Source organism: Coregonus clupeaformis, unplaced genomic scaffold (assembly GCF_020615455.1).
Source record: "Coregonus clupeaformis isolate EN_2021a unplaced genomic scaffold, ASM2061545v1 scaf0407, whole genome shotgun sequence".
Lineage (NCBI taxonomy): Eukaryota > Metazoa > Chordata > Actinopteri > Salmoniformes > Salmonidae > Coregonus > Coregonus clupeaformis.
Genome location: NW_025533862.1, coordinates 242,994 through 257,332, shown reverse-complemented (window position 1 = coordinate 257,332; position 14,339 = coordinate 242,994). Strand labels below are relative to the sequence as shown.

Genomic DNA, 14,339 nt, shown 5'->3' with positions numbered 1-14,339 from the left:
CTCTCTGGCAAGTGGTTTCAACTCGCAATTTGCATTTGAGGTTTGGTCCAACAGAATCGGCAATATGGACACAAACACATTGAGACATTATTTTACTGTAATAGAGAAGTTAACTTTTCAGACGATACCCTTTTTATGTCTCAACTTCTCAAATTGCGCGCAGAGCAGACACTACTAAAAAGATAGTATCAATTAACATTGATTCCTGAAAATGAATGCTCAGTTTGTCGCGTGCTGCATTGTGGTACCAGGTACCGCTAGCAGCATTTTAGCGAAAGACTGTTATACTAGCTGTCTAGTCAGTTTTTATAAATGTGCAATAAGCATAAAACACAATTATATAAGGAATTGGCATCTCGTTCTCATTCTGAGAAATAAGGTAGGCCACTTGATTTCAACATCTGAACAAGTGGAAAGGCTAATATGCTTTCAAACAGTTGGAGACAGAAGGTTGTGTTCATAACAATTCAACTGTTCAACCTTGTTGGCTAGCAAATAGATCCAAGTTGGCTAAACTATAAATATAAAGATTAGCTGGCTAATCACTAGCACGTGTGCTTGAGAGGTTGTTTAGATCTGTGTTAATTTCTATAGCCTAATGCCTGCAATAAGAAGTTAGTCATTATTAGTGAATGTGCATTATGCATGGTTCTAGTTACATTTTTAACAAAGAAATTGCATTTGTATAGACTGACTTGAAAGCCAGATCAGTGATTTTATTGCAACAACAAAAAAAGCAAGGTAAACTATTTTGATAAAATAATTAAATGATTAGGGGGTCTTATGGTTGTAGAAGGCTTATATTTAACCTAGGTATAACTTCACAAGCCATGAATGCATTAGATTATTGCTGTCTGTTTGAAATGCAGTGTATTTGACCTTTAATTGTACAACGCTTATTTAGGAAACATTTTTACAAAATCGAGATGTATATATTGTGAATCACCCATAAGTGTTTTGTTTTTTTATTAAGATTTTTAGGCTATATCGCCCAGCCCTAAAACAGTGTTTTCCATCAACAAAACACCAAATTATGGAATTTCTCATCGAGAATGACACTTGTAGAATCTATGCCAAGGCACATTGAAGCTGTTCTGGTGGTTCATGGTGGCACAACACCCTTTCAAGACACTTTATGTTGGTGTTTCCTTTATTTTGGCCATTACCTGTATCTTTTAATCCACTCCCAATATGCTTGCAATAAATACTGTCTTGAAGTTAATTGATAATATAATTCTTGTCTAGCCTGCCTCTAAGGACCAGGTGGTTGCCATGCTGGACAAGGCCAGGGCTGTGATGCCTGCTAAATCAGCTGGTCCTGCTAAAGCTGCCCCCACCAAGCCTGTTGCCAGCGTCCCCCCAGCCAAAGCCCTTGCAGGTGGGTTCACATACAGCACTACTAAAGGCATTATATAGTCCAGGGAGGGCCAACAGGTGGACGAAATGCGGCCGCGGTGGATTATGTGATTGTTAATTTTTTTAATGCTGCCGTACAGTTGAATTACTAAGTCCTGATGTGGCCCTCGAGCATTGATGTTGGCCATCCCTGAGCAATAAGTAGAAATTGATTAGCTTTCATTTCTTCAATCCTGACCTCAAATATAGCTAGCATCGCTAACACTAAAAGCAAACCAACTCAACTTGTCTCCTGACCCATAGGCATCTCTAACAAACATGCCATATTTTTGTACGAAAAGCCTGTGTTCTTAAAATCCATGTTTCTCTCCGTCGCATCCCCTCAGCTCTGAGCAAAACCCAGGCTCCCATTGAAGACTCTGCAGTCGCCGACCCAAAGAAAGCCAAACCAGGGGCACTACCGGCCAAAGGAAAGGTGAGTGAGTCAAAGCTGTTCTCGTGTTTTCCTGCATCTCAATAGGAGCTTCACCATTTTAAGAGCTTCACCAATATCCATATTTGTGTTACATGTACTGTACCGCATGGCTCAGATAGTTGGATCATGGTGCTAGAACATGCCAAAGTTTCACTTTAATTCTCCCTTTGATGACGGCCACCTAGGCAGTGTGCTCGTTTTATATTGATCACAGATACAATTATTAATCGTCTACAGGTGAATTCAGAACAATGTAACTTTTCTTTGATGAATCAGTCACTTAAGACTGTGGTCATCCAGAATGGAGGGAGTTTCTTTACAATCCGTGTGATTCAAATGGACTGTTTATTAGGGCATGCTGTAGCAAAACCAACTGAAAGCAAGCGTTTGTTGAACTACAAGTACAGGTGCTCCCTCCGTCTATCAGTTTTGTTCCGTTTCATGCCAAATGAACACGACCCTGGTGTTTTGTGTGGCTAGTGGAGGTCTCAGGAGCTGACTCCAGCCTAAGCAGCAGGAGCTCCAACGGGGGCATTAACACCAGTCTGGACAAGGAGCCTAGTGCCAGTCAAGCCAAAGGCTCAGCCAGGGGAAAGAACCGTAAACAGCAGGTGGCTCTGCCTGAAAGGGAATGCACTTGGAAGGGGACTCGGACTATCTGCTACTGTGGATGACATGCACGTTTCTTTTCCAGTTGATGACACGCACAGTGTTTTCTTTTAACGGAATTGCACACAAATTGAGGTGTAAAAATTGGGCTTAGCTGTGTTTCTTCTCTAGGAACTACCTATGGTCCAAGTCTACACCACTCTCACCCATCTCTTTTTCCAGGCACACGGCGTTAGAGGTGACTCACAACGGTGCTTATCTGGTGCATTCTTGCCTAATTGGTCACTGTTCTCATCTACCCCCCATTCCCTCATTCATTTGATAAGGGTCAATTTCCATTCCTCCATCGCTCTGCTTTGATGCTCCTTTGAACCTATATCCCCCACCTCTCTCCAGGCTGTTGCTGGGAAGAAGCCCTTGGGTAAGGGCAAAGAAGAGGAGGACAAGTCTGGTCCCATCTTCACCCTGGTGCCCAATGGCAAGGATCTACGTGTCAAAGACGAGAAGAGCTTGAAGGTGTGTGTGTGTGCAATAGGGCTAGTCCTCAACCAATCGATTGGTGGAATTTTTTTTACATATTTGTCCATAGACACACCCTATGTGTTTTTTTTATAATAAACTATATGTACTGAGCTTGTCTGATGCTGTTTGATGAAATAATTAAGACCCACAAATAACTCGGGAGCCAAAGATTAAGATAACCAGAAGAATAACAAAGTAGGCAAACTTACTGTTCAAGTGGTTTGTCATATTCGTTATCGAACTATTGTATGCAAACCGCTGTTTGCATTCCATTTTATTTGACGTAATCCTTTACAACAATGAAATGCTGCTGTACTGCAGACTTTTTTACATTTTGTCTTAAGTAGGCCTAATAAGTAGCTACCGTATGTACCGATAGGTATGTCTTAGGCTACAATTAGGCTTGTGTGTGTGTGTGTGCCGTCTGCAAACAAAAAAATCAGCGACTCAGCGAAAGGACGTTGCCACGAGCAGCGCCACAGATATTGAGATGAGCGAGATGCATGACTCTCACACAGTCACTCACAGTATCACGCTGTTACAGCTTGGTTAGCCAGGGCACCAAAACAGCAGAGAAGTTGAGCATCGTGCCCACTATGCCGTTTGCTTTCTGCATCTACATCATATCGCTGAGAGCTTATTTCTCAATTTTTTTTAACAAATTTGTTTACATCCCTGTTATTGAGCATTCCTCCTTTGCCAAGATAATCCATCCACCTGACAGGTGTGGCATATCAAGAAGCTGATTAAACAGCATGATCATTACACAGGTGCACCTTGTGCTGGGGACAATAAAAGGCTGCAGTTTGGTCACAACACAATGCCACAGATGTCTCAAGTTTTGATGGAGAATGCAGTTGGCATGCTGACTGCAGGAATGTCCACCAGAGCTGTTGCCAGTGGATTTAATGTTAATTTAAGCCACTTCCAACGTCGTTTTAGAGAATTTAGTAGTGCGTCCAACCGGCCTCACAAACGCAGGCCACGTGTATGGCGTCGTGTGGGCGAGCGGTTTTCTGATGTCACCGTTGTGAACAGAGTGCCCCATGGTGGCGGTGGGGTTATGTTATAGGCAGGCATAAGCTACTGTCAGCTAACACAATTGCAATTTGAATGCAGAGATATTGTGACGAGATCCTGAGGTCCATTGTGAGGCCCGTTGTTTGTGACCAACAGATGCATATCTGTATTCCCAGTCGTGAAATCCATAGATTAGAGCCTAATGAATTTATTTAAATTGACTGATTTCCTTATATGAACTGTAACTCCGTAAAATCTTAATTGTTGTTTTATTTTTGTTCAGTATAGTAAACATACAATTCTGAAAACACAATTTATAAAATAATATACCTTTTATTAGTTTTGCACCACTGTTCTTACATAATATAACCATATACAATTTCAATAGCACATATGTCTTAGTGATGGACTGTGCCATCCCTTCGTCCTCTGCAATGGATTAGTCAGTCCGCTAATAAGGCGCAACTCAGATGGGTGTCTCGTGTGCAAAACCCTCCCCAAAAATAATATATTTGCGACGCTCCCCCAAAATAAATCTGGGTACCAACTAAATGGGGTCAGCCCTAGTGTGTGCACATCTATGGGCAAAAGTGCTTGGTGGTGCAGATTCGGAAGTGTAGTTCACTTTTGCTTGTTGAGTAAACACTGTTTGAGTTAAATGTATCCCCTGTGTGTTGTAGGTGCTAAAGTGGAACTTTGGGTCTCCTCGCGATGAGTATGTGGAGCAGCTTAAAGTTCAGATGGCTCCCTGTGTGGCCAAGTGGCTTCAGGAGGAACTCTTCTCCCACGACTTTCAGCACCACATCAAAGCCATCAACTCCATGATAGAGGTGAGATCCTACGCATACATAGACTTCCAGCACTAACTCGGAGCTTTCACCGCCATAACAGGTAAGCTACATACTGACCCAGATGTAGTGAATTGGTGAGGGATGAGTTGCACCCTCAGTCAGAGGGCTGGTTGCAGTGGCACAGGTGTCCCGTACCTCTCTGGGGACACACCAATATGCACATGGGCCATCTGACTCACCCCCCCACACACACCACCACCAAAACACAGACTTACTCCAGCATCACGATAAATCAATCAATGAGTACAATTACATGCACAGTAGGCTTGGGCGATATACCGTATACCGGGGTACACTATATATACAAAAGTATATGGACACCCCTTCAAATTAGTGGATTTGGCTATTTCAGTCACACTCGTTGCTGACAGGTATATAAAATCGAGCACACAGCCATGCAATCTCCATAGACAAACATTGGCAGTAGAATGGCCAATACTGAAGAGCTCAGTGAATATCAACGTGGCACCGTCATAGTATGCCACCTTTCCAACAAGTCAGTTCGTCAAATTTCTTCCGCGAAGTGGTAGGCCACACAAGCTCAAAGAACGGGACCGCCGAGTGCTGAAGCGCGTAAAATCGTCTGTCCTCGGTTGTAACACTTAATACCGAGTTCCAAACTGCCTCTGGAAGCAACGTCAGCACAAGAACTGTTCGTCAGGAGCTTCATGAAATGGGTTTCCAATGCCAAGCAGCTGCACACAAGCCTAAGATAACCATGTGCAATCCCAAGTGTTGGCTGGAGTGGTGTAAAGTTCGCCGCCATTGGACTCTGGAGCAGTGGAAATGCGTTTTCTGGAGTGAGGAATCACGCTAAACCATCTGGCTGTCCAACGGACAAATCTGGGTTTGGCGGATGTCAGGAGAACGCTACCTGCCTGAATGCATAGTGCCAACTGTAAAGTTTGGTGGAGGAGGAATAATGGTCTGGGGCTGTTTTACATGGTTTGGGCTAGGCCCCTTAGTTCCAGTGAAGGTAAATCTTAACGCTACAGCATACATTGACATTCTAGACGATTCTGTACTTCCATCTTTGTGGCAACAGTTTGGGTAAGGCCCTTTCCTGCTTCTGCTTGACAATGCCCCTGTGCACAAGGCGAGGTCCATACTGAAATGTTGTTTTCGAGATCGGTGTGGAAGAACTTGACTCTCCTGCACCGAGCCGTGACGTCAACCCTATCGAACACCTTTGGGATGAATTGGAACGCCGACTGCGAAACAGGCCTAATCGCCCAACATCATTGCCCGACCTCACTAATTCCCTTGTGGCTGAATGGAAGCAAGTCCCCACAGCAATGTCCCAACATCTAGTGGAAGACCTTCCCAGAAGAGTGGAGGCTGTTATAGCAGCAAAGGGAGGACCAACTCCATATTAATGCCTATGATTTTGGAATGAGATGTTCGACCAGCAGGTGTCCACATACTTTTGGTGATGTAGTGTATTTCGAAATGCCAACGGTATAATTTTCAATATAACATTTAAAAACGTAGTGCACCGCCACTGCTAATAACTATGAAGTAAGTATAACTGTAAGACCTCTAAGTGTGTCAAATTGCATCCAGCTCAGGGCTCCAGCTTTGCATTTGGTTTGCTAACTTGCTAGCTAAGTGGCTAGATGTCAAGATCAAGCTTCTTGGTTACAGCAGAGACATTCTAGCCTGAGCACCAGTCTCTTTAGCTAACTTTCTACTCCTTCTCATTGTCAAAGAGACTGGCCTTTCTGCCATCTTCAAATATGAACATTCTATCATTAATGAGCTCGGAGTTGATCCTGATTCGATAATCCTCACCGCTATCCTCCAATCACAACGATTATCAAAATATTGGAACGCTCACTTTTTCTCTCTCCATAGAACATGTTGATATCCGGTTGCTATGCAAGTTTTTTGTTTGTTTGTCCAGTCTGTCAAAAATAGCTGGCTTGTGTAAATTCCCAAACTAAATACATACTGCAAATCCAGCCACAAAAACTCTTTGCTTTGATTTTAAGCCTCAAAATACGACTTGCCTAGCTAAATGTTTATTTTTGACTTTGTTATAATTGGAATTCTATTTTCGTGGCTCCACATGTCATGGATATGGATAATGTTGTTCTTTCCAATATTAATGTTATTACCAACAAGCAACTCCGCAGTAAATCCAGCTGCATATTGAACGTTGAGATTGCTGAAAGGCCAGTCTCTTTGGCAATGACATGGAGTGGAATGTTAGCTAAAAAGACTGGTACCCAGACTAGACATTGAATCCCTTCCAGGATCAAGATCCCTTTGCCTAAATTGTTTGTGCGTTTTCTAAAATTATTTTTTTGAAATGGCACCCCTTGTGCGCACTTCCGGTAATACTGTATACCCCGGTATGGTACAGAAACGGTATGAAAATCTGGATACATCCCAGCCCTAATGCACAGTAATAATTTGATATAAAATTTATGGCAGTAGGTAGATTATGCAATAGTCACGTAAACACATTACTCTGCTTATCTTAATCAGCGTAAGGTCAGAATCAAAGTAAGCATACGCCGATTAAAAACCTTGTTTTCTGAGCAATCGTTAAAATTATTAGGACATGTAAACACCTTAAACGGCGTTCCAGCTGTGTATTTGATCTGCACGTATGCTAGCACCAGCCGAGCGAGCCTCCCTCTTTAGCACGAGTGAAGTGAGTTCAGAAAACTGAATGTATACGTTTTAGAAGTAGTTTTCACATAAACTTTATGTCCAAACTCAGAATCAGACATGGGGTAGAACGTTTATTTTGATTGGCTAGGTAGCCTGATTTCAGATGTGTCCATGTAAGAAGGAATATTAGGGAAATCTTTATTTTTGCAAAGCATGTAAACGTTTTAATCTGACTATCCACAATTGCATTATTGTGTGCATGTAACCGTACTCGATGATGTGTACGAGGTGAGACGGACTTCTCTTGCAATAAAAGCAAAATCCCATAGCTAGCCCTTTTAATACTAAAATATGCCATTTAGCAGGAACTTTTATCCAAAGCGACTTACAGTAGTGAGAGCGTACCTTTTCATACTGGTCCCCTGTGGGAATCGAACCCACCACCCTGGTGCAAGTGCCATGCTCTACCAACTGAGCCACACATGATTTCCATAGTACTTGATGAATAGTAGGAAATAACCAGTATAAACATCATGGTGACCCTACCTTTAACTCGGTAGCAATCCTACATGTATGAATGAATAAAGTTCACCCTCTCCCCTTCTCTCTCCTCCCATCATCCCTTGGCTAGTGTCTGGAGGAGGAACACGAGGCAACGGTGGCCTGCCTGGACCTGGTCCTGAAGTGGTACACGTTGCGCTTCTTCGACACAAACACCAGCGTGCTGATGAAGGCCCTGGAGTATCTGAAGCTCCTTTTCCTCAGCCTCAGCAAGCACAACTACCACCTGAGTGAACAGGAGGCCACCTCTTTCATCCCCTACCTCGTCCTCAAGGTCTGTCACTGGGGGATCAAGGCTACGTCCCAAATGACATCCAATACCTATATAGTGCACCACTTTCACCAGAGCACTATGGGCCCTGGTCAAAAGTAGTGCACCACATGGGGAATAGGGTGGCGTTTGAGACTCGACCTGTGTTTCACTGATACCTTTTTCACTCCGAGCTGAGCTCTACTATGCTGGCCTGGGTATAGATTTGTTATATACGATAATAAGGAGTTGTTTATTCGCTAGCAACATGTAATTAGCTGTGGTGGGGTGTGAGAGTGATGAGTTGCACTCTGTCGGGGCGCTGGTTGCAGTGGCACGAGCGTCTCGTCCCGCACTTCTCTGGGGACACACCATGTGCACAGGGGCCATCTGATTCACCCCCACCAAATTTTTTTTCAAGTTAATCAACTCTAATCTGACAAGTATTACCTACAGTAGGAGGGATGGAAACAGTCCCAGATTGCAGTTGAACTGCCCTGACTGGTCTATAACTCTAGCCCTCCTGAGGGTTTACTTATTTGTTTGCTCTGTGTCCCCCCTCAGGTGGGTGAGTCTAAGGACGTGGTTAGGAAGGACGTGCGTGCTATCATGGGCATGCTGTGTAAGGTCTACCCTGCCAGCAGGATCTTCCCTTTTCTCATGGAGGGAACCAAATCCAAGAATTCCAAACAGAGAGCCGGTGAGATGACACAATACTCTGGGCATGGGATGAGAGCATCACCCCTTGTATTAGAATGTTTCTATCGCTTTATCTGTATTTTGGTCTTGTATTTTGGTCTTTTTCTAAAATATATTAAGACCCTGTGGCAGGGTATACAGACAATCACAGATTACAAAGGGAAAACCATCCACGTCGCAGACACCGACAGCTTGCTCCCGGACAAGTTAAACATCTTCGCCCGCTTTGATGATAACACAGTGCCACCGGCACGGCCTGCTCCCAAGAACTGTGGGCTCTCGTTCTCCGTGGCTGACGTGAGTAAGATATTAAAGCGTGTTAACCCTCGCAAGGCTGCGATGGCATCCCTAGCCGCGTCCTCAGAGCATGCTGGAGTGTTTACAGACATATTAAATCTCTCTCTATACCAGTCTGCTGTCCCCACTTGCTTCAAGATGTCAATAATTGTTCATGTACCCAGGAAAGCAAAGGTATCTGAACTAAATGACTATCGCCCCGTAGCACTCACTTTTCTCATCATTAAGTGCTTTGAGAGGATAGTTAAGGATCATATCATCTCTATCTTACCTGACACCCTAGACCCACTTCAATTTGCTTACCGCCCCAATAGATCCACAGACGATGCAATCGCCATCACACTGCACACTGCCCTATCCCATCTGAACAAGAAGAATACCTACATCAGAATGCTGTCCCTTGACTATAGCTCAGCCTTCAACACCATAGTACCCTCCAAGCTCATCATTAAGCTCAGGGCCCTGGGTCCTGGACTTCCTGACGGACCTCCCCCAGGTGGTGAAGGTAGGAATCAGCACCTCCACCTCGCTGATCCTCAACACAGGGGCCCCACAAGGGTGCATGCTCAGCCCCCTCCTGTACTCCCTGTTCACCCATGACTGCGTAGCCACGCACGCCTCCAACTCAATCATCAAGTTTGCAGACGACACAACCGTAGTAGGCTTGATTACCAACAATGACGAGACAGCCTACAGGGAGGAGTTTATGGCCCTGGCGGAGTGGTGCAAGGAAAATAACTTCTCCCTCAACGTCAACAAAACGAAGGAGCTGATCGTGGACTTCAGGAAACAGCAGAGGGAGCACGGCTCTATCTATAAGTTAACTGTGCCTTTTAAACAGCTTGAAAAATTCCAGAAAATGATGTCATGGCTTTAGAAGCTTCTGATAGGCTAATTGACATCATTTTAGTCAATTGGAGGTGTACCTGTGGATGTATTTCAAGGCCTACCTTCAAACTCAGTGCCTCTTTGCTTGACATCATGGGAGAATCCAAAGAAATCAGCCAAGACCTCAGAAAAATAAATTGTAGACCTCCACAAGTCTGGTTCATCCTTTGGAGCAATTTCCAAACGCCTGAAGGTACCACGTTAATCTGTACAAACAATAGTACGCAAGTATAAACACCATGGGACCACGCAGCCGTCATACAGCTCAGGAAGGAGACGCGTTCTGTCTCCTAGAGATGAACGTACTTTGGTGCGAAAAGAACAACAGGAAAGGACCTTGTGAAGATGCTGGAGGAAACATGTACAAAAGTATCTATATCCCCAGTAAAACGAGTCCTATATCGACATAACCTGAAAGGCCGCTCAGCAAGGAAGAAGCCACTGCTCCAAAACCGCCATAAAAAAGCCATACTATGGTTTGCAACTGCACATGGGGAGAAAGATTGTACCTTTTGGAGAAATGTCCTCTGGTCTGATTAAATAAAAATAGAACTGTTTGTCCATAATGACAATCGTTATGTTTGGTGGAAAAAGGTGGATGCTTGCAAGCCAAAGAACACCATCCCAACCTTGAAGCACGGGGGTGGCAGCATCATGCTGTGGGGGTACTTTGCTGCAGGAAGGACTGGTGCACTTCACAAAATAGATGGCATCATGAGGAAGGAAAATTGTGGATATATTGAAGCAACATCTCAAGACATCAGTCAGGAAGTTAAAGCTTGGTCGCAAATGGGTCTTCCAAATGGACAATGACCCAAAGCATACTTCCAAAGTTGTCAAAATGGCTTAAGGACAACATAGTCAAGGTATTGGAATGGCCATCACAAAGCCCTGACCTCAATCCTGTAGAAAATGTGTGGTCAGAACTGAAAAGATGTGTGCGAGCAAGGAGGCCTACAAACCTGACTCAGTTACACCAGCTGTGTCAGGAGGAATGGGCCAAAATTTATGCGCTCACCTGTAAGTCGCTCTGGATAAGAGCGTCTGCTAAATGACTAAAATGTAAGAAATAAATAAATAATGAAACATGGAACCAACACTTTACATTTTGTGTTTATATTTTTGTTCAGAGTAGATAGATATTACGCTTATTGTGGTAGTGTGTAGAGCAGCCAAGAACTTTTAAAATATATTTAAAAAGGAACTGCTTCTTTCTTCAACCTTGTAGACAAACACACTGCTACAAATAATCATATATATATATATATATGTATTAGGGGTGTAACGATCCATCTACTACATCGATGTATCGATTTATATTCCTATGATCCAACTACATCGATCTGTGCTCGGCGAGTTGGCCTTTTGGACAACATATATCAATCTAACATCGTTTTAAAATGTAATAAATCGATTGTATCGATACTAGGAAATAACCCATTGGATTTAAGCACGTCAGACTTTATATGGATGTTTTTTTTTAGCACTTTTAACGATAAAGGCTTTAAACATTACTCGATTCAGTCTGCCTATCCGTGACGTCATCGCCCCGCGCCAGCAGCGGCGCAAAGACAACAAAGCATGGCGGACGACAGAGGAGAAGCCGACGAGCGAGAAATTATCAAGCCACCATTGCGGTCCTTACAAGAAACAGGAATCTAGGAAACTTCACCTGCACTGTCCAGTATCCAGGTATTTATTTCAGTCACACTGGTTGAATTTTTGGCTAAAAGGTTACTGAATCGATTTCAAGTCACTGAATCGTTTCGGATCGTATCGTTCTAAATGAACCAATATCGTCCTTGAATCGTATCGACAACCACGAATCGTGATACAAATCGAATCGTTGTTAAAACGAATCGTTACACCCCTAATATGTATATGTGTGTGTGTGTATATATATGTATATATATATATATATATATATATATATGACTTGTTTCAGGAGACAAGGTGTATGTCGCACGTCACTACTTCACAGGAGCGGCATTTGAATGTAAACATAATATTTTTTAAATCAAAATGCATTTTTTGGCAGAAATGCCTTCTGGAACGTAAACTTTCATGTGCCTTAATAACAAACTTGTTAAATTGCTAGCCTAGTTGGTTTTGCCATGGAAAAAGACAGGAACCTTCCCGCTAGCCATGATTGGCTGAGATAATGGAGGGGCTGGACATGCCGGGATATGAGTTTGGATTGGTCTGCCATGTAGCAAGCTTCTGTCTATAACGTGAGCTGTTCAGTATGTGTCCTTTCTACCCCGCCATTTTTGAAAGATATATAACGTTAGCCATCAAGAACTACAAAAGTTTTTCTACTTTTCTCAAAAACATTGAAGCCCTGAATTTTGCACGCGCTATCGACAGATCAGTTGGGAAAAGTGATGGGCTACTTTCTGCACACGCCATGGTCAGTGTGAACCGGAGTGACTTGACACAACGCTGGCCAAACAAGATGTAGCTACAAACAAACCTGAGTTAAATGGTTCCAGTCTGCCGTGAAACATTGATCCATGTATACGTGTGAGAGTCTAGCTATATTTTCAGATATACGTTTCTGATTTTGTCAGTCGTTTTTATTGCAAGTTAAAAAGTACTGTTAGTTAGCTTGCAAACGTTAGCTTGCTGGCTCCCTAGCTAATGTTACATGTATGATCTGTGTAGTAATATTATTCGAATCAGAAATTTGCATTGCTAGTTATAGCCTAATGTTAGCTACATAACATTGAACCTAGTTTGTTAGCTTTAGCAACCTGCAGATTCATACTACAGTTATGACGATGTTTGTATTGGTGGTAGTAGTATGAGTTGGGATAATGCCGGTTCATTGTTTAGCTAGCTACATGTCATGCTGTGGGGATGTTTTTCATTGGCAGGGACTGGGAAACTGGTCAGAATTTAAAGAATTTAAGGAATGATGGATGGCGCTAAATACAGGGACATTCTTGAGGGAAACCAGAGATTTGAGACTGGGACGGAGGTTCACCTTCCAGCAGGACAATGACCCTAAGCATACTGCTAAAGCAACACTCCAGTGGTGTAAGGGGAAACATTTTTAAATGTCTTGGAATGGCCTAGTCAAAGCCCAGACGTCAATCCAATTGAGAATCTGTGGTATGACACCAGCGGAACCCATCCAACTTCAAGGAGCAGTTTTGCCTTGAAGAATGGGCAAAAATCCCAGTGGCTAGATGTGCCAAGCTTATAAAGACATTCCCCAAGAGACTTGCGGCTGTAATTGCTGCAAAAGGTGACTCTACAAAGTATTAACCCTTGTTGGCAATCACAGAGGTCAGATGTTTCTTGTAGATGGCCACCAGGTTTGCACACATCTCAGGAGGGATTTTGTCCCACTCTTTGCAGATCTTCTCCAAGTCATTAAGGTTTCGAGCCTGATGTTTGGCAACTCGAACCTTCAGCTACCTCCACATATTTTCTATGGGATTAAGGTCTGGAGACTGGCTAGGCCGCTACAGGACCTTAATGTGCTTCTTCTTGAGCCACTCCTTTGTTGCCTTGGCTGTGTGTGTTGGGTCATTGTCATGCTGGAATACCCATCCACGACCCATTTTCAATGCCCTGGCTGAGGGAAGGAGGTTCTCACCCAAGATTTGACGGTACATGGCCCCGTCCATGGTCCCTTTGATGCAGTGAAGTTGTCCTGTCCCCTTAGCAGAAAAACACCCCAAAGCATAATGTTTCCACCTCCATGTTTGATGGTGTTCTTGGGGTCATAGGCAGCATTCCTCCTCCTCCAAACACGGCAAGTTGAGTTGATGCCAAAGAGCTCGATTTTGGTCTCATCTGACAACAACACTTTCACCCAGTTCTCCTCTGAATCATTCAGATGTTCATTGGCAAACTTCAGACGGGCATGTATATGTGCTTTCTTGAGCAGGAGGACCTTGCGGGCGCTGCAGGATTTCAGTCCTTTACGGCGTAGTGTGTTACCAATTGTTTTCTTGGTGACTATGCTCCCAGCTGCCTTGAGATCATTGACAAGATCCTCCCCTGTAGTTCTGGGCTGATTCCTCACCGTTGTCATGATCATTGCAACTCCATGAGGTGAGATCTTGCAAGGAGCCCCAGGCCGAGGGAGATTGACAGTTCTTTTGTGTTTCTTCCATTTGCGAATAATCGCACCAACTGTTGTCACCTTCTCACCAAGCTGCTTGGCGATGGTCTTGTAGCC

The 14,339-nt window shown here is 43.6% G+C and overlaps 1 protein-coding gene and 2 non-coding genes across 4 annotated transcripts in view; all 3 read left to right on the top strand.

Moving 5' to 3' along the window:
• The window catches only part of LOC121582245 (cytoskeleton-associated protein 5-like), a 100,644-nt gene that overhangs the window by 49,511 nt on the left and 36,794 nt on the right, over window positions 1-14,339 (top strand). For both annotated transcript variants that reach the window (XM_041897921.2, XM_041897920.1), the window contains exons 25-30: window positions 1,246-1,378; window positions 1,743-1,831; window positions 2,837-2,956; window positions 4,663-4,812; window positions 8,084-8,287; window positions 8,828-8,963. In XM_041897921.2, the coding sequence (XP_041753855.1) occupies window positions 1,246-1,378; window positions 1,743-1,831; window positions 2,837-2,956; window positions 4,663-4,812; window positions 8,084-8,287; window positions 8,828-8,963 (832 nt within the window). The remainder of the gene's footprint in view (window positions 1-1,245; window positions 1,379-1,742; window positions 1,832-2,836; window positions 2,957-4,662; window positions 4,813-8,083; window positions 8,288-8,827; window positions 8,964-14,339) is intronic.
• Window positions 4,905-5,013, top strand: LOC121583732. Its single transcript, XR_006003589.1, has one exon. It is a non-coding gene; the product is annotated as a small nucleolar RNA SNORD67 (small nucleolar RNA).
• LOC121583731 lies at window positions 8,553-8,663 on the top strand. The gene has a single exon (XR_006003588.1). It is a non-coding gene; the product is annotated as a small nucleolar RNA SNORD67 (small nucleolar RNA).